Source organism: Lutjanus erythropterus, chromosome 8 (assembly GCF_056507025.1).
Source record: "Lutjanus erythropterus isolate fLutEry1 chromosome 8, fLutEry1.hap2, whole genome shotgun sequence".
Lineage (NCBI taxonomy): Eukaryota > Metazoa > Chordata > Actinopteri > Lutjaniformes > Lutjanidae > Lutjanus > Lutjanus erythropterus.
In genome coordinates, this window is record NC_139324.1 from 23,684,425 (window position 1) to 23,707,923 (window position 23,499).

The 23,499-nt window shown below is 37.0% G+C and overlaps 1 protein-coding gene across 1 annotated transcript in view; it reads left to right on the forward strand.

Annotated features, from left to right (window-relative positions):
• Positions 1–13,273: 13,273 nt before the first annotated feature.
• Positions 13,274–23,499, forward strand: part of LOC146322850 (contactin-associated protein-like 5) — a 128,987-nt gene continuing 118,761 nt past the window's right edge. The window contains exon 1 of the mRNA XM_084724959.1: positions 13,274–13,465. Within this exon, the coding sequence (XP_084581085.1) occupies positions 13,393–13,465 (73 nt within the window). The 5' untranslated portion in view covers positions 13,274–13,392. The remainder of the gene's footprint in view (positions 13,466–23,499) is intronic.

Consider the following 23,499-nt stretch of genomic DNA (forward strand, 5'->3'; position numbering starts at 1 on the left):
GCTTCACGTGTGCTCCATCACTGGATGCGTGGTCACACCTACAGAGTGCAAGAACACACGTGAGCAACAGATGCTTCACTTAATTGCCACCGGTGGCATTAATAAAAGGATATTCTGAAAAATCCACATGACTTTAAATGAGTGATTTACTGAATTCCAGTTGGAACTTGCAGGATGTCTGATTGGGTAAATTTGTAAATGTGTGGTTTGGAAACATCTGTTTACCGCACAATCAAAAGCAATCGACTGAAACATCACCAGCTGTAACATAACTTCCCAAGCACTGCTATGAAACCTAACTGACGATCCTTTGTAAATGTAAGCATTGTTTTGTTTTTGTTTTATAGGTCTATCCATATATTGAGACGTGAGAATTAAAAGATCAATTCATGCAGTTTAAACTGAGTGTGAAATATCTGGGAAATAAAATCTTTTTCATCATTATTAAACAGAATTTCAAGTTCAGGCCAGAAAGTCAACCGCAGTGCCTACAGTGCTTCACTTTAAACAGGTATATTAAAAGTTCTGTCAGTTGGTCCAGTCAGTTCAAACAGTTAAACCTTAAAGTTTCTATGAGTATATATTTAGTACCAACTCATCATGTTAGAACTGGTGTGTGTGTGTGTTGCAAATGTTTAATGTGGTACTGTGGTTTGACTGAACAATACAACAGGAATTTGTGAGGATGACAAAAACTGTTCTGTTATTTTTGTCCCTAGTTTAATTTTATGGGTGTTTATATCTTATGTTTTGTAATCACTGTTGGTAGATTAGGATGGGAGAACAAATTTCCATTATTTAATGGAAGAGTAAATTGAACCTTGAGTCTTGTGTGGAGTTTTTTTTCCCCATTTACTCAGCATCAAGGTTTTTCTTTCTCCAGCTAAAATTAGGAACTTAAAGGAGGTATTTATTCTAGTGTGATAGGATTTATTCAGCTTTTTAGTCTGCAAAATAACTGATCTTATCTCATGGCCTGTTAGAGCCGTTCACTGCTGCATATGAGATATGGAAGTGATGCATGTATCTGAAACTGCTACAATTCCAGGCCAAAGAACCGGAAAAAAAAATATATATATATATATTTTAATGATAGATATTGTTTTGGGTTTTTTTTTTCATATTAGCCAGATTTACCACTTGTGACTCCTTTGTCACAGTTTTGCAAGTATTAAGACCTGCGGTTTTCTGTAAATGCCAAAGAGCATAAAAACAACTAACATGGTAATTGTCAATCAAAGCAGACAAAAGAAAATAAATGATAAGTGGTTGAAAACCCTGTCGAGGAATTTTCCTGAAGACAAAGAAAGTAATTGACGAGTGACACTGAGCTTTTCACAGGAGGTACTTGTGGACTACTTAGAAGTGAACAAGAGATGAAAAACATAATTATCACAACACTGCTGACTATCTATTCTATCAGAATGAGAGGCAGGTGTGGGCCAATTTAATTAGCTGCTTTGTGAACGCACTGCAGTCAGCGTGTGTATTATACTTGACTGGAGTGTGTGACGTAAACGTCTTGTGTGTATTTTGACTGAACAAAAAACTTTAATGTCAACAGGACAACAATTCAAACTTTCTGCTTGGTAAAAAGAAGGAGAAGCACAAATGCTGCACATTCATAGACGTTATTGAATATTTGAAATGAAATCCTTTGATTTTCACAAATTCTAAGCCCACACGGCACAATGCTATGAAAACGCAGTTACTTCTGCCAAATAGGATTCTTCTGGTTTGCTCCGCAGAATATTGTTTTGTACAATGTGAAGGAAGATAGTTGAGCAACACTGCAGGTGCTAAAGGTGGGAATCTAAGCTTGTTATAGAAACACTTATTGCAGATATTTTGCCAAAATGTACAACAATAATACTTTACAGTGGAGGGAACTGAACGAATATGACACTCTAGTTGTCCCTGCAATGTCATCTTGTCCTTTTTATGTGTAGCAGCTACTGTTAGTGTAGCTGTAGATCATTCACAGTGATTCTATTTCTTCTTATTTTGTTAATACTCACTGATTTCTTAGATTCAGTCTTAGAGTTGCCTGTGTTTTCTCATTTTAGCTCTTCTTTGTAAGAGAAAATTTTACTAGTGCTTCAGACCACTCTTACCAAGATAAGAAAATAATCATCTTGTTTTCACAGGCCACCAATTGTTTGTCCAATGAAAAGAAACACAAGTCTAAAGAATATTTAAGTATTTATAATTATTATTATGTGTATGTACATGCTGCATATGTAACTGTAAAATTCTGATTAAAATATCTATAGTTATACAATAATTTTAACACCTTTAACTTCAGTTAAAGACTTTTACAAGTCTTCCCACATATATTTTCCATTCTACAAATTTGCTGCTTTTATCTGTTTTAGATAATCTTATGTTCAATAGTTTAGTGGTTTTAGACTGTTGGTTGGACAAAACATAAGTGCGAGGAAGGAAGTCGACTAAAAGTAAACTGAATAAAACTTTAATATGACCTCATCTGTGTACAAGATGAGTCATCAGACAGATTTTCATCAGTAATAGTGGTTGCTTGACAATGAGGACAACAAGTCCCATGATCTAATGTTATTTCACATTGTAAAACTACATTTTTTTGTTATTGTTTTAATATGAGAACCCCCTAGCAGCAGAACTTACTTGTTGTTATTGTGCATTTAATCTAAGTATAGCTGCAAATACTGTTGCTTCTTACATAATTGTTGCTTAATAGTTTTAAGAGAGATTATCATATTATCAACATTTTGTTACTGGCAATAATTCCTGACTATAGACCTTGAATAAAAACCTGATGTGGTTGGAGAATGCCTGTTAAAGATTTTTTATTTTTTATTTTGTATTATTATTATTTTTTTATGTATTGTTGCCCTGGCATTGACTGCAGTTGTCCTCAGCCTGGAGATCAAGACCCCCCTCAAGGGGCTGCGAGGGGCTGAGGAGACGTGACATGATTAAAAGGATAGGGAAGAACAAATATAGAAAATAGCCTCCTTTTCTCCAATCTTTGCTTTTTTCTTTTGAAATAATTGGATAGTAGATGTAGCCCTCTCTGTTCTAACAATATTCAAATTAAACCATTTTAGAAATAAGACTGTAACAAGGTGTTGACATTGCTTTGATTTAACATTTGGAACTGCTGATCTAATGCACGCTGAACTGATCAGTGGCGGATTACATTGAAAATGGGATGTTATCCTCTTAGAGACTGGCTCTGTTATGGTTTTTCAATCCACTGTCTTGTGCTTTTTTTGTTTAATTATGTTACATACTGAATTGCATTTTTTGTCTCTGTGTGTTTGATTATTTTATTTATTTATTTATTTTCTAAAGTTTGCATGTCTCAATTTGGTTTGGTTTTTTAACACTGTTGGAGGCTATTTTCTGCTGTCCCTGCTTTGGCAATTGATATTGTCTCCACCAGAAAAAAAAAATCAAGGATCTGAGCAAGGGAATAACTCCAGGAAACCATGTGATGGATGTGACAAATTGATAGCTACTGTATGAGATTTAAAATAACTTTTTTGTGTAATTATTTTATATAGGTTTTGTGGGAAAGTGAGATTGTTCAGGCCTCTTGTCAGAGGATTCTAGTAAGCAATTACAACCATCTCCATATGTCCCATGTGGGACATCCTTCTTGGGGGGGAACAAAAAAAATCTATGCAACTCAAAAGAAAGCATGAAGAGACTTAATTGGCTTTTCAGTGGAAAGAAAAGCTATGAGAGAGCAATAAAGCAGGGAGGGAAGTGAAGGCAATGAAGCAAGAAACATTAGCTTTGGAAACGAGCGCCATAATCCATGCAATTAAAATGAAGTGGCTGACCATGCCAGTTGGCCATTTCCGTTTCCTATTGTAGCGTTGCTCGTGTTCAGCTCCTTGCAGCGACATGCTCTTTTGATCCTTTCATGACTCTCTGGAGCTCAACACAGGAGGGGAACATTTACTATTCCAGCGTCTACAGCTGTAGGCTATTTGGAATATGAGAATCATGTTTGCATTACATAGACACAAAGCCCACATAAAGATACAAGAAAACATTAGGGACATTCAAACTGAGTCTAATTCCACTTCTGACGCTGCAATCTCACGGCTTTTGTCCACTTGGCAGCTGTGAAATGGCACTGCTAAGGCTATCTGGGGGAGCAAAGTATAGGCTTCCCTTTTTTGGGGCTCACAGATCACCTGAATCTGTGACACCTTTGTGATTGCAGCTTTGTCAGGAGCCTCTATCTGGCACAAAACTACTGAGTGAATCGTCCTCTGATGCAGCCACTGTGGAGAATTTAATTTGGGAAACACAGACACTGCAGAGAGTTTCACTCTTACAGATGATGGATGAGCGAGAGTTTTCAGATGCAAAGAACTCTCACATTTAGGCCCGAGCGCTGCTGTTGATGGCGTCCTTGAGGGAAGTGTTCCCCTTCACAATCAGTGTCCAGCTAACCAGAAAACAGGTGAAAGTAAGTTATAATTACACTTCTCACGCTTGTGATGAAAATCTCTTCCTGAGTTCAAGAGCAAAACTAGCCATCAGGCAAGTTAGGCAGGTGTCTGGGCCCATAATGGCTCTATACTTCATATATATATATATATATAACATTATGCCCCCAGCATACATGTTGCTAAGAAGGGATGAAACAATAATTAGTTTCACAATAAACCACAATAAAAATAAGAATCAAATATAAAACATGGTGAAATTTTTTCAGTGTGTGTATCACAACTATTTGAACTATTTTCTGCACGCTTTGACACACTTCCATTCCACACAGTGCTCCCCCCATCACTCAATAAATTCATTAAAGGGACAGTTCACTCCAAAATCAAAAAAACATAAATACATTAATTCTCCATCTAGATTGTTTTGGCATAAGTTGCAGACTTTTGGAGATACCAGCCATAGAGATAAGATGTGCATAGAGATGTCATTATTTGTGTCTGTGTCTGTTCAGCCAAAAAATTATCTGTCTCTGTCTGTGTTCAGATAGAGGACCAGAAGTATTTTATACCGGAAGTCACATTAAATCGGGCCAGTATTTTAGTTTCTAATCTAAAACTCATTGGCAATGCATTTGTGCCTATGAAGCGTTAAAATGATTTAATATTGGCATATAATTGATTATGAATATATAATTCCACAACCCCACACTGTACTTCATCGCTCTCTCTTTCTGTCTCTTTTTATTTTTATCTAAACTAAGTTTACCAACCGTCTGAAGCCCACCACCACTTCCCATTTAACAGGGGGATATTGAAAAATCAGAAACTGAATATAAATCAAAAGATTCTGTTTTGCATTGGAAATAAATACTGTAAAGTTACATTTACAGTAAAGATATATACTTTAGTTGAAGGGAATAATCTCAGTGATTTAAATGAGTGATTGGTTTATGTAGATGCAAGTTTTTTTTTTAACTATGAAGAGATGATGGAGCTGACTTTTTCCAAATAATACAGTACTACTACTACTACTACCACTACTACTAATAATACTACTGCTGCTACTACTACAAATAATAATAATAATAATAATAATAATAATAATAATAGTTATAATAATAATAATAATAATAATAATAATAATAATAATAATAATAATAATAATAATAATAGATACAAAAAATGAAAAACTCAACAGCGATGTCTGTTTCCAGAAATCATGACCCAGTTACTTGCAATAATCCACAGCCACTGCTGTGAGCAGTTTCATGTAGAAACTACTTTCTTTCCACCAAACTACATCCACTCAGCGGTAGATCAATAGTGGTGTAGAACGGTTGGAGCAACAGAACATGGCATGATGGAGTCAGCTGGAATTTGTTATCCGCAGCATGGCACCAAGGCTCAAGTCACAGTGTGAGCAACTGACAGACAGACAGACAGACAGACAGACAGGCATACATACTGCACAATAAATACAAATTCACAGTATTCCTAGGAAAGAGGGAGAGCTGCATGTTCAGAACAAGATGCATAAATGCAGGGGAACATTCTGCAGCTTCCCTGTTCCATCGACTCGTTAGATGACCTGCCCCTGCCTTTCCTAATTCCAATTACAGGGTCAAAAACAATGCAAGGAAAGAAAACTACATTCAAGAAAAAAGCGAAAGAGAGAAAGAAAAGATCCATTAACATAATGTGTGAGTGGACATTCTTTATTTTAAGCTGCTTTAAGCTATTTTATCATACTAACTATTGATCAAATGACTACACATAATGTGAAAAGGTTCTGTTATATCCCTAGAGAATTATTACTCGACTATGTAGTTCACCTCAGCTCTGCGTTGTTTTTTTCTGCGACAATTCAGCATCTTTTAGCACATTGTATTGCTTTCAGAGCCCACACACTGACTGTTTTGGTTCAGTCTCACCGCTCATCAGCAACATTTTTAGCCACAGCAGGCAGCTGTTTTTTTTTTTAAAGCTAAAAAGAAAAAAAAACAGTCTTTGCTACCTGCCCTTGTGGAGCCTTTAGCTGCCAAACTGCCAGATATTTCCCTCAGGAGCTGGAGGAGATCAAAACAGACCTAAAACAATTGGACTTCCATTCACCAGGTGGACACAAACATGCAAATGAATGCTAATGCTGCTCTGTGTCTTCTTGATGTGTAAATAAGGAATTGTGCGCTCACGCTCACGTTGTAAGGTGAAAATATGACAGTTCTTGTGGTAAGGACCTTTTGAGCAACTCCAGAGTTGCACCAATAATCAATTAAAACAGGTTTAATCAAAAGTAAAAATACTACAATATAAAAATACTCCATTACAATTAACAATCCCCTGCTTTCATTATGAACATTAATAAAGTACACACTGTACATAGATGTTTTTTTGTGTCATACTGATATGAAACAGTAGGGTAAACAGTTTGATATTAACCACTGATACTAATCCAGATCCTATTCCATTTAGTGTTGCTGTTGTGATATGACTTGCAATAATTTTACATAATTTACATTATTCTCATTTTCACAGAAAAACATATTAAAGTGATTTTCGCAGGGATCTGTACCAGACAAAGATCTTTTCTTAAGTCTGGAAAATATGATATGTGAGCACAACAATATTTAATTCAAAACATTATTTTGACACATTTCATGCCTTTATCAAACACCGCACCTCTTGCAATCTGATCATTTCATCGGGCCATATTATAATAAAAGCAGGATAATGCCCTTCGAGGTGTCCATTATGAGGAATTAATGCAAAACAGGGAGGCCAGAACCCTTTAATTTTTTATTATCCCTTACAAAATACAGAGAGACAAGATTGGTGAAATATATTACATGAAGACATCGGCTACACTTAAAATACGTGGTACTTTAGTCGAACACAGGCACGGTCATGTTTTTTTTTTGTTTGTTTTTTTTACGTATTAATTCTATAGATATTCTAAGATAACACATCAGAGCGAGAACATTTATTTTCAATATGGAGAGGGAGCAGTATGCAACTATGGTACTAAGATCTACAAACTCTCATTCTATTTCTTACCATTATTATTATTAAAAACAGTCAAATATCACATTTTATAATATCTTTTTTTACAATATGTTTACAATGAATTTTTTTTTCTGTCATTATTATTTGCTATGTAGTACAGTGCTGTAGTTTCAGGAAATGCCAGAAAATATTCGACACACTCCCAGACCAAAACAAAATTCAACATTTACTTGGGGAATAAACTGACATTGCCAGGGAAGCAGCAATATGTGTCAGAGCCTGAGGGAAAACCAGTAGAACAACACATAAGACTGTGCTGAGCTTCTTCACAATCTTCCCCTCTCCTTTTTTAGTTAAATTTTTTCCTTGTTCTCTGACTTTCACCTCATGAAAACCATCTTAATATTCATCTTATTATATATATATATTCATTCTATAGATTTATCTTCGGAAATGTGTTTTTACTTCTTTATAGTGGTATATAGTTATACAAAGTGTATGTTGTGTACATGGTGTGTCTGACAGTATATTATTTTATTTTAACACCCTGAATATTACTTGAACCTACATGCTTCAGCAATACTGCACTCAATTATGGTGACCTATTTGTGGCATGATAAGATGAAAGTATGAAAATACAAAAACAGTTTCAATTAAAATTATGAAACTACGTGTTACATAAACTCTGCTACTCCAAGCTCATTTTATTGCTTAGTTTACTAAGTTCAAAGTTAAAGAAAACTTTTGCCAAAGTGAAAAAAATACAGTGGAAACAGCTTACAGTGATCATGACTGTCTGGGTCAAAATGATCACCAGTAGCTGATGACTGTTGTAGAAGATTTTATTTATTTTTTTATTTCTCTTCCAGATTACCATCTAATTGGCATGTGTATATTCAATGCATGAACACAAAGTATTAAAACGGACTGCGTTGCTGTTTTTCCCTCATCAAAGGCCCACTCAGTGACTGGACATTATCCAGAGGACGAGCGAGGCTTCAACAACAGGTGCTTTCTCATGCACTTCGGTTTTCTGTCCTCAACACTAGCAGGCTAATCCTTTTGAGAAGACTAAACAGGTAGTCTGTGGAACTGCATCTTATTTTTGGCAGATTATCATAAGCTTTGAAGAGACTGCTTCCCATCATGATTTCACACAACACCAACTTCAGGTTGAAGCAAAATAATGATCAATGTGATGAAATCAATAATCAAACCAAAATTTTTATACGCAGTAGTCAAGTGTGGTGCTCACAGCAGTGGACATTGTACCATTACCAAGCTGCATGTGACCGAGGACGAAGATGGAGAGAAGTTCCCTCAACCAGCTGGTCATGAGGCTCAGCCTTCTTCCAGCAGATGGCCTGCAGAAAAACACAAGTGCACAGGCCCCCAGAGATCTACAACAAAAACTCAAAGTGAACCTTAATGGTATTTACCGCTGAGCAGACAATACAGAGTGACAGACTATCTGGGCAATGTGAGCAGAAACTGAGAAAGACATTAATCAAGTGGGACTGAGTGACCACGCAAGTGACCACAAGTTGGCCATTGAGACTGGTTGTCACAGAAAAACTTGGCAACCTACAGAAAACAGAGCGGCTTCTGCCAAAAACAAGATGCAGGGACAGAGCAAGACTTCCTGATGCACTGCAGTCTGTATAAAGACATAAGAATCAAGTTTTTACTCCATGAATATGACACTTTCACAGACCAAAAGAAAATTCAGTATACTTACTTGGGTAAAAACTGACCGTGCAGCAAAATAGCCACAGGGAAAACCAGCAGAACAACACATAAAACTGTAATGAGCTCCTTCAAAATGTTTTTATCGTCTGTGTTCTTCTATGTTCTCGCTATTATCACATTTAATTGGTAAGTGAGATCATACATATTATTTATTCTATTTAAATGATTTGTTGCTCTTTTGTTGTACTAAACTATCATATATAGTAGTGTAAATGTATGGTGTATGTAGAGTTGTAAGGTAATAACCATGTGCTTTTTTTTACCCAAGCTAGAGGCATGGCTCTAGGGCTGACAATGTCATCCCAAGACCAGTCTGATCCAGGATGAAGTGTTTAGAAAGCCGTGTCCACATTCATATTTTTAAGATAGTCGTATGGTCTGACAACACCGCATTCACCACAGATGTCAGATAATAAAAAAAAAACTGTAAACCTACTTGAAAATGTAGTGAATTAGTTTAAAGCTAGAAATTAGAAAAAAAAAGGAAATAAAATATGTCAAGGCTTCAAACAGCTTCTCTGCCTGCCTGTGCACCAGATTTGTGTTTCCTTTCTATTTTTGCAGTAGCTTAGCTCTTCTAGTCTGTAGCACTGTAAAACAATTTTAAAAAAAATACTGCCAGCACCAATTCAAAACGGGACACAGATTTACATCAAATGTATCCTTATAACTTAAGTCATTTATGACAAACTCAAACAATTTGAAATTAAAGGTGCTGTTTGTGATTCTGGAGAAGATAGTTGATTATTCACAGGTCATCAAATATCAATGCTTAAACATCTGTATTTGACAACTGAATGAGACTCAAGTATCAAATGTATCATTCATTCATTCATTCATTCACCACTCGCTCTCCTTCCTGCTTATTCTCAATCAGCTGATTATGGATACCCACTTTCCAGTTAACCAACCAGAGGTAGCTGCTGTCTCAGCTACATCACGTCATTGCTGACGAACTTTAAAACCTGTTCTCCTCCCTGCTGTTGTCAGCTGTCAGTTCAGAGCAGAATCGATGCGACCCTCCTCCACCCCATTCACTTCCAGTTCTTCATATCCAGGGCCCAGAGCTCATCAGGAGTCCAGTCCTCATCACATCCTGGTCTTCAGCCGTCCCCTCACCACCACCAGTGCCTAGACTCCACCAAGGTTTTCCTAATTGCAGCTTCACTACCCCCTCATTCATGATAAAGTCATGATAGGGTCTAATTGCCATTGACTTTCCACATTTCTCATCCAGATTGTGCACATGCCAATTACATATACTGCACTTTGTACACTCAGAATGAGGTCTATTTTTCTCCAGAACGGCGTACAGCCCCATTATGCATTTGTGAATTTCAGACAGCATCTTAAAAACAACTTAAAAAGGCCACAAAATCCATTAAACACAGACAGCACTTATTCACACTCACCATATGTTGACTGTTGAAATAAGTCTACCATTGGCCACCTATTTCAGGCGGCATTCACCTGCCCTACTACTGAATGCATTTGACCATTTTCAAAATCCCTGCTGCTATACAGGAAACAACAACCACAAACTCCGAGCTAACAACCCACATGCTTAAAATTGCAAACTACCTGGTCGCTAAGAGTATTCAAGCTAGTAGTCTGTAGCTTACATATAATAAAGTGGAGAGTGTTTTAAATCAGTAAAAAACAAACAAAAACAAAAAAAAACAGTAATATTTAAATCTGCGGTTAGAAAAAAAATAAAGAAAGTAGCCTAGGGTGTGATCTTATGGGCTCCTTAATAGGGTCCCTTGGTGAGTGTGGGCCCTGGGTCAGCTGCAGACTCGTAGTCTCGTTCATACATATATTATGCTCTAAACCTTGTGCCACGTTGGCAGCTCTGTACACAATTCTGACAACTAATTTGAATATTGGACAGGAAGATCTGTAGATTTTTCTGCTCTTTGCACAAAACATGGCAAGACAAAAAAAACATTGCTCCATTTAGGTGTTTCATAATGATTAATTCCCTCCGATACAAAAGCCATATCCAAACCACCAGAACACTCCAAGCTTACACTTTATGATAAGGGTTTATTATGATGACTTATATTATGATACATATAAAGATGATATATAAAAAGGTTTAGAATTCATCTATGAAGTACTTAAAAAATTATCAGCAATGCACAAGAATTAACAGTATCTCATGCATTATTTAATACAGATCAACTGGAAATGTTAGGAACACTGACCAACCACTAAAATTAGCTATATGGACCAACCTTAAAGCTAACCTGTCAATACTGCAACTGAAAAATGCGAGTTTGTGGCTACAAACAAAGTAAGTTTCTGTGCATCTGCTTTAAGTTTGAGTGTGAAGTGTAAATAAGTTAAAGTACATTTAAATATGAATAACAGAGGCGAAGTCACGCCCCTTGCGATGTGCCCTATGGAACCTTACTTAGTAGTCAGTGGAGAGAGACAAATAATTTTTGTTCCTGTTTGAATTGTGCCATGAATTACACATATAATATTTATCAATTTAAAAGAAGTCAAGACTGTTGCAGTTTGCGGTGTTTGTCATAGTGTACTTCAGAAAAAACTGCTTGTTTTAACTACATCTCTTGTCTTGCACAATATATGTCATCAACACCAACATTGCTGTCTCTTGCAGTGCTTTCTTATTTTAAGTCAGGCCTATTCAACTAGCGGCCCCCGGGCCGGATACAGCCCTTTTGAATTTTTCTATGGCCCGCAAGACTGCTGGTAGATCACGATTACATGTGTGTCATACATGTGATAAAATAAAATTAAGATAGCCTACATCTCTGAGCTTACCCGAGCCGTTCAGGGTCAACGGTTCTGATCTGACTTGGATAGCGCTACATCAATGTTACATCACACCATGCACCTATATGCTGGGCAGGGGTGTGCTGTAATTGGCTGCCACGCTCGCTCTGCACTTGCACTCAGGGCTCGCGGAAATACTCTGTGTGGCCCACGAACCCCCAGTGATTTTCCTATTCGGCCCACTTGGTATTGAAGTTGAATAGCCCTGTTTTAAGTGTTTTAAAGAACTGAGACCTGTTGCTTGTGTGACTTCATCCGGGTACAAAAACACACACGTATCGTAGCTTCAGTGGCTAACGTTAGCTTTGGGAGGGAGAAAGTCATAACGTCACTTGTGGGACTTTTGGGTGTGTAGTCTTTCCAATTACGTGTCTGCACAGTCTTATAGCCTACTTTAACTTTAAGACAGATGACACTTGTAAAACGATCTTTTACTCACAAACATCGTGTGTGTGATTCATGGCACAATTCAAACAGGATCAAAACATCTTTTGTCTCTCGCTGGTGGCTACAATACATATTTTTTCCAAAGTAAGGTGTCATGGAGATCCACCGGATGGGGCATGACTTCACCTTTCCATACAGAACAACTGCAAACTCTAACTACACCGATCATTCGCTAACATTAGTTACACAGAAATCCAGTTAGCTCGCTAACCTGTCAATGCTTCTACTGACAAATATGTTGCTGGTGACCGCAATGGTTTATGGGGAAAAAAACAGAAAAAGTGTCCTTTGCTTTAAGTTTGAGTGTGAACAAAAAAGTACATATGAAAGTGGCTAATTACCGCTAAACTAAACATACATTCACACACAATAAAGGAAGGAATATTTTGAACATAACACATTGTATTAGGCTTAACAATTTCAATTCAAGTACTTTAATATTTTAATACTTGCATTAGGTTACTGACTACATTTTCTAACAGGTAATTGATGACTGTATTTGTAACCCTGGTTATTTTACAATAAAGTTGTCTGAGATCACAGAAGCACATAAAGTAGAATTTCCTGCTGCAGAACACGTTTTTTTTTCTCTGTAGATCTTTGCTATTGTTCCTCATTTTTATAGCTCGAGCATCACAACGCTTCTTCTGCCAATAAAGACTGAAACTGAAGCGAGAGAGAGAGAGAGAGGGAGGAGGGAGGGAGAGGGAGAGAGAGAGGGAGAAAGGGAGGTGGGCTGTGCCTCTCAGTGAGGGAGAGGGAGAGAGAGAGTCGTCGTGGGAGCGGTTTGCTCCTCCACATTAGACTCCTTCTAACCCTCCGTGCTGGAGGAGCGAGGAGGAACCTCTCCTCTGTTTTCATTGTTTTTTTTTTCCCCCGCCTGTCTCTCTCTCTCTCTTTCTGCGGACACACGGATAATAATCACAACACGGCTGGGAAGATGGTTTTTCTGCTGCATATGGTTACCCTTTACACTCTGAGCGTCTTACGCGGAGCATCGGCCGCCACTCACCGTGAGTATTTCACCTACACGCTCACCTGTAAGCTCCTCTCCTCCTCTCCTCCTCTCCTCTCCTCCTCTCCTCTCCCTGCTCGTCAAGTGAAAGATGCTGTGCAGAAAGCATCGTGACTGTTCAAATGCAGCCGCGCTGTTTGTTGGTCATTTCAAGTCTACTTTCAAGAGTACTTAGAGCCGTTTTTTTTTTTCCCTTTGTGTCAGTGAGATGCAGACGAACAAGTTGTTGGTGTGTGTCCTCGCCCGTGTTCCTCTCTTTAGGGCAGAATGGACTCTTCTCAGTGAAGGTCAAGCAAACAGGTTCATTTCTTTTCACTCACAAGTCAGACTCGGTGTGTGCTCACTCTGCAGCCTCGGGTTACTTGCTGCACCTCTGGTTATTTGGCTCTCTCTCTCTCTCTCTCTCTCTCTCTCTCTCACACACACACACACACACACACACACACACAGGCTAAAGAGTCGGTGTTTGGACATGTTTTGCTGATGTGCGTTGGAGAAGAGAAAGTGCTGACTGGTCACAGCTGTACTGTACAGACGGCTGCTGTTATTGGTCCTCCTCCTACGTGAAAATACCATCACTGACAGCTTCCACTGAAGACAGATTGCTTCTCCCCAATGGTTGTCATTTTTAAATTTTAAGCCTGCACAGTTTTAGCTTTGTGTTTAATCGCCTGAGTGGATCCAATAATGTGCAGTATTCAGAAATTTTACTTAATTAAATGTAGTAATATTACACTGTAAAAAAAAATACTCCACAAGTACAATTCCTGCATTCAGTAAAAGTACAAATCTGCAAGTTGTACTTAAAGTATAACAGTAAATTAGTAATTGTGCAGGAAACAAAGGTCTCTGTCAGTGTTTTACTCTTTTATATGATTATTTATAGAGCAGCAACATTAATCAACTATTTTGATTTATTTGATTTAATTATCTGAATACATTTTAAAGAAAAAGTCAAAATCCTTGTGAATATTTTTTGGTGTTTTTCTCCTTTAAGACTAAATATAACCTAAATATATTTGTGTTGCGAGTAAAACAAGACATTGAGGACATCATCTGTGACTCTGGGAGACACTGATTGACATTTTTCGACATCTCCCGACACTCTAAAACAACTATTAATTGATTAGTCAAGAAAATTAATTAATTAATCAGCTATAAAAAAAATATTGTTAGTTGCAGCCCTAATTATTTACTAACACATATTCTGGAATAATAGTAATGCTGATGCATAAATGTGTAGGGGAGACCAGGGGCAACTGTAACATTTTTTAACTTTACATTTAAAGGTTACCTATGATATGCTCATTTGCCCCTGCCTGTATTTCCTTATTTTTCTCATTATTTTGCGGTGCTCAGGATGCTTTACCAACCGGAAACTTTGATATTTGAACTCCTAGTATCTTTGTGGTGCATTTACAAACAGCTCAGATCCTCAGATCCTACTAACTTTAAATATAACCTAATTTTAAGTTTAAAGCACCATCAGACTGAAATAATTTGCTGTTTCATTCAGGTCAATGTCTTCATTTCATGACTTAAAGATTTCTTTTTTTTGTTTATGTTAAACCCACCTGTTCTTGTTTTTGTTTGTATTTACCCTCATTTTTAGCTTATAAGTAGACTTATTTATGTCATTTCTGACACTTGTAATAGATGTAATTAGGTATGGTTGGGGATGATCGGAGAGCCCTTATGTGCGTGTCCTTGTTGATGTTATTGTGTCGATTGTTTTGTGTTGTTGGGTTATTTAACTCATTATCATTTCTATTATTTATGTATTTATTTAATTTTTATTTAATGTTTGTTAACTCCCATGTTTTGTGCCTGAGGACCCCTTTGAAAGTAAGATGATGCATCTCGAAGGCTTTATCTGTAACTCACATACTACTTGAAATTCACTGGTCATAATTTGATATACATGCGCACTAATCAATATTACAGTTGATATAGTTTTAGAGCTGCAATGATTAATCAATTATTAATTGACTATCAAATAAATGGCTTGATTGATTAATTGATTTCAGCTTCCCAAATGTGAATATTTTCTGGTTTCTTATATCTTATCTTATTCCACCTATCTTGTGGATAAAACCAACTTTAGGGCATCATCTTGGGCTTTGGGAAACAGTGATCCACTAATTTTCTGACATTTTACGGGCAAAACTAATCGATGAATTGAGACAATAATCATCAGATTTAAAACAATTAAAATAATTGTTAGTTTTACTGTTGTTGGTCTTTAAGGTTGTAGCCATTGTAACTACTTTATGTAGTGCTGAGCAGCTTACATAATTTTCATTTGTTTGGAGCGTCGCTGGCCTGTAAGAACCACGTATCTCTAAAAAGTCGTTTTTTCTTGGTGTCAGACTTTGCATTTTCCAGATATTCAAGGAGGTTTTTTAAAGATTTTATTTCAATTAAGAACAAGGAGGATGTCTGAACCCATAAAAGAACACTTTGTCCTTCAGTTTATCAGAAGTCTGAAACTCTCTGCTGTCAGACAAATGTAGTGGCGTAAAAATCACAATATTTGCCTCTGAGAGTATAAAGTGGCATAAAATGTTAAAACACTGGGAAAGTAAACCTAGCATGAATTTGTGCTTAAGTACAATTCTTGAGTAAGTTTAACACCAGTGGAGATGAGGACAATTTTGATAAACAATCCATCATTTAAGTCATCTTTCCAGCAAAAATGTCAAAAGTTGACTCTTCTCAGCTTCACAAATGAAGGCTCCTGCTTTCTTTAGTCTCTAAACTAAAGTGAATATTGCTGGTTGGACTAAACAAGCAAGTAAAATTAATATTAATGGTTTTTTTTTTACATATATTTCGTAGACTAAATATACTTTGTAATAATATTTGTAGATTTGCCCTCAGGTGTCTCCAAAACACACTCACTGTTTCATGTGTGATACTCGTCACTGGGGGGCATTTTAACTGGTTTCCTTTTGGTTTCTTTTCTTCTTCTTCTTTTTTTATTTTAACTCTCCTTTATATTTTAAATAGCTTTTAGTCCCATTTAGATCATCATATTCACCCTGACATACTCAACAAACTTCTTTTTTTGTTGTGCCTAGAATCTTCAAAGAAACTGAGAGACGTGCTTTTAAGTTTAAAGCACCATCAGACTGGAATAATTTCACTATTTCGCTCATATTGCTTTCTTCCTTTCATGACTTCAAAACGTCTTTGCTCGTTTATCTTAAATCCACCTGGCCTTGTTTTTGATCTGAGGATGCCCTTGAAAACCAGATAATGCATCTCAAGGGTTCTAACGTCTTATTAAATTTGAAAATTAAATTGAATTAAAATTCATGTTAATTAAAAAATTAATAAATGATTGATCAATTGAATAATAATAAAAAGCAGTTTTTCGTACATATGTTTACATGGTTACATATATATGTATATATAATGGTTGTCTTTGGGCTTCATATATAGATATATATGTATGTTTATATATATATATACATATACATATATATAAACAGTTCTAGTGGCACAGTAGTTGTGTGAAACAATAATTTGTGAAGTACAAGCAATCAAAACAAACAGAATAATAAAACAAAAAGACTTGTTCCCAATGACTGCTTGTCTGTCTGTCTCTATTCAACAAATGGATCCACCAAATAAAACATTGTCAAATGGGCCTCAATTACTGCCATTTTTAGACAAGCAAGGCGCTCAAAGTGGTACATAGCACATACATTGTTATCACTTTTGCGATCAGTTAAATGGCGATTAATCATTAATCATTAACGTCTACAAGGGGATAAATAATTTTTAATGACCCCACAGCCAATCCCTCCAGCTGCACCCTTTATTTTTCATCTCCAGCTGTACAACTAAGAAGAACAGAACAGTAACAGCAAAGCTGCAGGATGTGGTCAAAAAGTCATATTGCGATTACTTTAACTCTAATTGCAACTGCATTATGATCAGTGGGAATGATCATTACAAATGACAGTACTTAATTATAATGCTGCTTTCTAGTACATTTTACTTTTTCAAAAAATGGAAAAACTTGAACATATTATGATTTTGATAATATTGCAATTAATTGTGCAGTCCTAGTCCTCAGTATAAAGTCTGTCACACAATATTTTTCTGCAGTGGAATGTAGAACTATTGTTAAATATAAAAGTAATACCCAACAGTAAATGAATACACCAGAGGCATGGCATCATTTTGTTTTTGTTTATAGCCTCCGAGGGCGAGGGTTACGTCAAACCTGTACCTTTACATGAAGGTGAGGAACCGAGCTAAACTAAGATCCATTACTCATTTCTGACAGTCGTGTGGTTTTCAGATGTGTGCAGTGATCGGCTCTGACATCCTGTGCAATAAGATGAAATGACAACATGCCCCCGGAGGTCAAAGAGCTGGCTTCTTGTTTACCGCAACAAAAGGCCGGGGAGAGCAGCAGAGATGCGTCATGGCTGGTTTGTGTGGCCTTTTATAGGTGGCTTCCTCTCATGAGTCCATCTGCACTCTCTCAGGCTTTTCAATCTGAATATGGCAAATACGTGGCTGTCGGCATTCAGTCATTTTTCAGCAGGAGTTCATTGATAATGTATTGACGTGACCTTTTTCACTAATGGCCAGATGATTGGCAACAGAGGAGCTATTCATAGAAGTATTGAAATGACTTATTTGTTACTTAACCAGTTTTAATTAATGCAGTACAAAACAACTACAGCATATAGCATATGATAATCGTAACCACAGGGAGCTCTCCAGCAATTATAACAGTACAAGTGAAAGTGTGAAAAGTGATCGTGCAGAGTGTGAGTCTTTAAAAATACACAGATCCGTGTATTTAGTTCTGTCCACTGTTCCATCAATGGTTAGAAGTTTTTTTTTCATTTGCTTTACTGGCAGATTTAACCACCCAGCTAGAGTTGTTTTGAATTAAAACAACTGCCCTGTCTCCTAGAACTTAACATTTATACAACTAATTTGCAACAGCAGATATGTTTTCAGGGAAATGTAATGCAGACCAAGATATGATTTCCATTAACATAATGAGGAAATTAACATACCTGGCAAGTTGCAAAAACATTGATATTGAAATTGTTCACTGACAAAGTATTTCATTTTGTTTGTTGTCAAAATAGGCAATCTTGCAATACATTATCCAGTCGTAATGACTGCAGTATTATTCAAAATGAGATGTATTTATTAATATTTCACTGAAACCTAAACACTACAACTAAACACTAAACCTCCCCAAAATCATGCTTCCTTACAACCAAAAGTCTGGATGTGAACCCCAGACTGTCTTTCCATCCACATCAACCACCTCCATGCAAAACCAGTGCATTATATAAATGTATTGTTTCAAGGAAAGGTTGTCTGTGAACATAATCCAGGCAGGAATTATGTTGTCACATCATGCAAATATGAAAACAATATTATATTATATGAACATGATTTATAGGGTTTGGAAGAACTAAAATGACCATGTTAGTATGTTACATTGCAGGTTAGCACACCTTTAACTAGTCCCTTATAAAAGTAAGTTCAATAATATTCTGACTAACATCAAAGCCACGCACAAATTTTGATAACTTTTTTTTTAGGAACAAGTGGAAGGGATTCCAGTTTGTAATGTATTACATCACCCAGTAGTGATGTGACATTGTGAGGTTGGTTGGTTGGTTGAGTTGGCGTCTTGCTGTGTGATGTCACTGTACATTGTACTCTGTATATCTGCATATGTGACAATAAAGCTGAGCTTTACTTTGAGTCAGGGATGTAGGTTAGTTACCTTAGTTCGGCACTGGGCTGGAGGCAGCCTCCAAAAAGGGGAAATACACTCAGGTTGTCCAGTTTACATATTGTGTCTTCACTAGTCATGATGAAGCCAACATTGAGTTTGTTTAGATTGATCAATTAATCACTTGGTTTATAAATCTTAAAAAGATATATGATAATGTCTTCAAATTGCTTGTTTTGTCCAAAAAAGTAAGAGATGTAAGAGAAGAACATTCAATAAATCCTCATATTGTAGAAGCTGGAACCTGCAAATGGCATTCTTACTTGAAAAATGCCTTAGATAATTATTTGATTATCAAAGTTAAGGATTCATTTTCTGTTGAACCACTAATCAACTAATCATCAGCGATGTTAGACTTAAGCGTGGACACATCTATCCACACGGGGGTCATTTTTATATCCCATTTGATATTGCTGATAAGAACAATCAGTACAAATTTACAATAAGACTACTCTCATTGATGTTATATAAACTGGTTCTAATTAGGATATTAATTAGGTGATAAGCTGCTTATTAAATCTTTAATAAGCTGTTGCAACACATTTGATAAAAAGGACTGTAATGACCTGTTGCCTGCGAAGTAGTGACCCCACATTCATCTGTACTGTTAAGCCTCGGATCTTATTGCGTACTGAGCTTATTTCATCCTCTCCATCAGCAGTATCTGTAGCTGTCAGCTTCATCAGGTGTTTTTTAATAAGTTACAAGCATTTAGACACCGTCAGCATATCAGCGTTTCATTTGGCATCAAATTATTATATCAAAGTACTAGATTAAGCATGTACAGTTTTGCACTTTACAATAAGGCTCCATTTTGTCTGTTCTAAGTGGTAGTAAGACATTAATAAATGGTTATGTACTGAACAATAAGGCTCCTTTTTGCCAGTATGTTAGTAATTCATCATCAAGATTAAGTAGTTGTATACAGTAACTGGATCTTGCCAAATAGTGAGCCCACATAGATGTATGAAAGCTGTGTTAACATTAATGTTAGATAGTGTTTACAACCTTTTAATAATCTAAAATGTATAAAAGTACTAAGTAAGCACTGAATAATCATAATAATCTGCTTCATAGCACATCACCTCTTTTCATACGGCCCAGGCCAGGAGTCTGCAGCCTTTCAAAAGAGCCACTGTTGTCCAATAAAGACTTTCTCAAGCTGCAACTGTTGCTTGAGACTAGACTCTTTATGATGCACATTAAAGTTAACAAATTATTAAAACTTTTTTTTTAATTTGGTGTGTAGGCTACGCAGTTTAACAATTTGACATTGTGAGAATTTTAGTCCTGCAAAAATAATTTAAATGTAAACAAAAAAACAAAAATACATTTCCGCTGGTAGCAGAACCCTGGTCTTGGCCTTGGCCGATGTGTGGCTTCTTTTAAGGGAATGTTTCCTGTTTTAAGTGGAAACTCAAGTTTGCTTTAGGCTGGGAAAAGCAAAGGCTTTCATTACCAGATGATATGACACTCTTCACCGCAAGTCTGTGGGAGGAATATGGCTCTTCGCTCTCAGTGATTCCCTCGCAGCAGGTGGAGACCGCAGCACCGTGCATCCATCTTTAATAAGCTAGAATCTGTTTCCGATGTGGTGAAGAACCACACATATATTAACTTAAAATTTCATGCTTCAAGTTAGCTCTGCGAGCAAATACTTCATAACTAATTATTTCCCATCTGAAGCACCTAGAACGTGCTGGTGCAGAGCTGGCAGAAATGACAGTGTGTGTGTGTGTGTGTGTGTGTGTGATGGAGATGATGCACCTGCAGATTCATTCAGCTAATGAATGTGAAGCAGGCACTCAAGGAACACCTACTGCTGTACACATTCGAGGCCTGATGAATTTATCAAAAGGCAAATGAGGCAGAACACCGCGGTGTGACGGCACAGGCACTTTTCCTCATGTTTAAACATACAGTGCATTTCTTCAAAAACCCACTGGAAGCAACGAGCGCTGAAAACACAGAGACTGGTTTCATATTGTGATATAACTGACATTACATTGCATGACATATGATGCAGTGTATAATAATACACAGACATAGTATAGAGCCTGGTTATATGATGAAGATTACTCCCTAAAACCCCTTTCACACATGCACTGGAAATCTGCACTTATCGAGACACTACCCAGAGGAGTTGTATGTGTGAATGCAAATGTCTGCATTAGTTGCCCTGGACTTAACCTTGCCTGCTCATTAGTCCAAAGTCTGGGTGAGCCACGTGTGTGAGTAGAGCAGGTCTTTGTCCGGAGCGAGCATGTGAGTGTGTTGATGACGTCGCACAGCACATAGATTTAGATTATCCTTGCTTTCCCCTCTTTTGTTGATCGTTTTGTTTTGTTATAGACCATCAGTTTACACGAGTCTAATTTATTTAGCTCACATTTTAATGCTTTTCTTCGTTATCTGTGATGTGAAAACATCAGATTTTCACACAGTCAGAGAAAGCGTTCTACAAATCCCAGCGCACCACAAAGTGTCTCTTCCACTGAGCAGGCAGATTGGAGTTACTCTCAGTGTTAATTTCCTTGGCTAATAATTTTCATTATACTTTTTGTTTGGCCTGGCTGACACAGCTGAGTCTATCACAATAGTAGGTATCAATAATTATTGATCGTGTAGGTCATGACTGATGACATGTCATGTGCTCCAAAGGGTGGAAGCAGCTAAATTGATCAAATAAGTTGGTTGTCTAAGCTGGGCAGCTGTTCCTGCAGTTTACACACGGTGATACTCTGAGAGTTGTCCATCCGTCCATTTTCTTGGGTTGTGGTGGCGGCAGACGTCCTCCTCAGCAGTGCTTTCCAGCTCCTCCACCTCAGCAGCTCCTGTCAACATGAAGGAGCAGCAGTTCTACTCCGAGCTCCGTCAGAATGTCTGAGCCTGCCAGAGTCATGCTTGTGATGGTTGTCCAACTTCAAAATACAACAAACAGCTGCCACACTGGCGAGCTGATGTGTTCTCTTTTACGTGCAACTGAAAAACACATCTTAAATGATTGACCATTTGCGCGTCAGTCATAGCACCTGGGGATATGATAGGCTGTTTGTGAGCCATGGCGGGAGCACGCTTTCACTGTAGCTTTTTATTTTTTTGCTAGTGATGATGTATCTATCGGCAATAGATATTGCTATTATATTCAAGAAGATAACTAAATAAAAAGTTATTTGAAATGACAAAAAACTATGACAAAATTTTTGTCCACTGAGAAAAATGAGACAAATGTGACAAATTGTTATATAATTATGTTTTTACCACTGTTAACATGTACTGTGTATCAAACACCATCTGTGCTCTTCTTCTGCCAAATCCAAAGGTAATAAGTGTAGCTCACACGTAGGAACCGTAGTTGTTGCTGCCCTCTGAGTATTAATAACTCCTCTATCAGAGATATTTGGTACAATGATAGATAAAAACTTGACTGTTATCACTAAAACAATAACGTTGCACTAAAATAATATAGCTATACGTGCACTAATAAGTGGAATAAAGCATTAATTTAAAAGTAATGCAAAAGTTACTTTCCCTAGCAACTAATTCATTTCATATGCATTGGTAAAATAATTCAAAAACTTTTGAGAGAAGTAGTAACTGTAGATATTTACTAAATTTCTTGTCCAACATTCAGTGTAGCCAACTTAATGTTAGAAATATGATGTGACAAATGAGCAGAAATATACGAAATGTTAATAACAGGTGAATACATGTGTCCCCCTGGAGTAGACAATATAATGAGTCTGGAAATGATAAGGGACATTGTTGAGAGTGCAGTGAAACCGCTAAAATCAAGAATATGAAGTGCACACAAACTGTTTTTGTTTCAGTTACACATTTACACCTGGAAGCTCCTGGTACGACCACAGTCTGATCTACCAGCCACCAAACGGCTCGACTGGAGCAGCTGGGGTTAAGGGCCTCGCTCAGGGGTGCCTCGGTGTTGGTAATGAGGGACGAGAAAGTGCTGCCTTTCACTTTCCCACTCGGATCTGTCCCGGTTCAGGGGATTGAACCGATGACCCACAAGCTCAGCTCTCAAACTTCCCTACTTACACATTATATGTGTGGAATGTAGACTGAAGTTGTATGAAATTTGTACTCTTTTTATTTATTTATTTATTTAGTCTTTTTTGTGTTGTTTTTTATATCATATTTTACTTTATTTTTACAGTCAGTTAGAAAAATCTTATCCTAATCTGAACCAAAGTATTTACTCTCAAAATTAACCTGACCTCAGAAACAGGAAA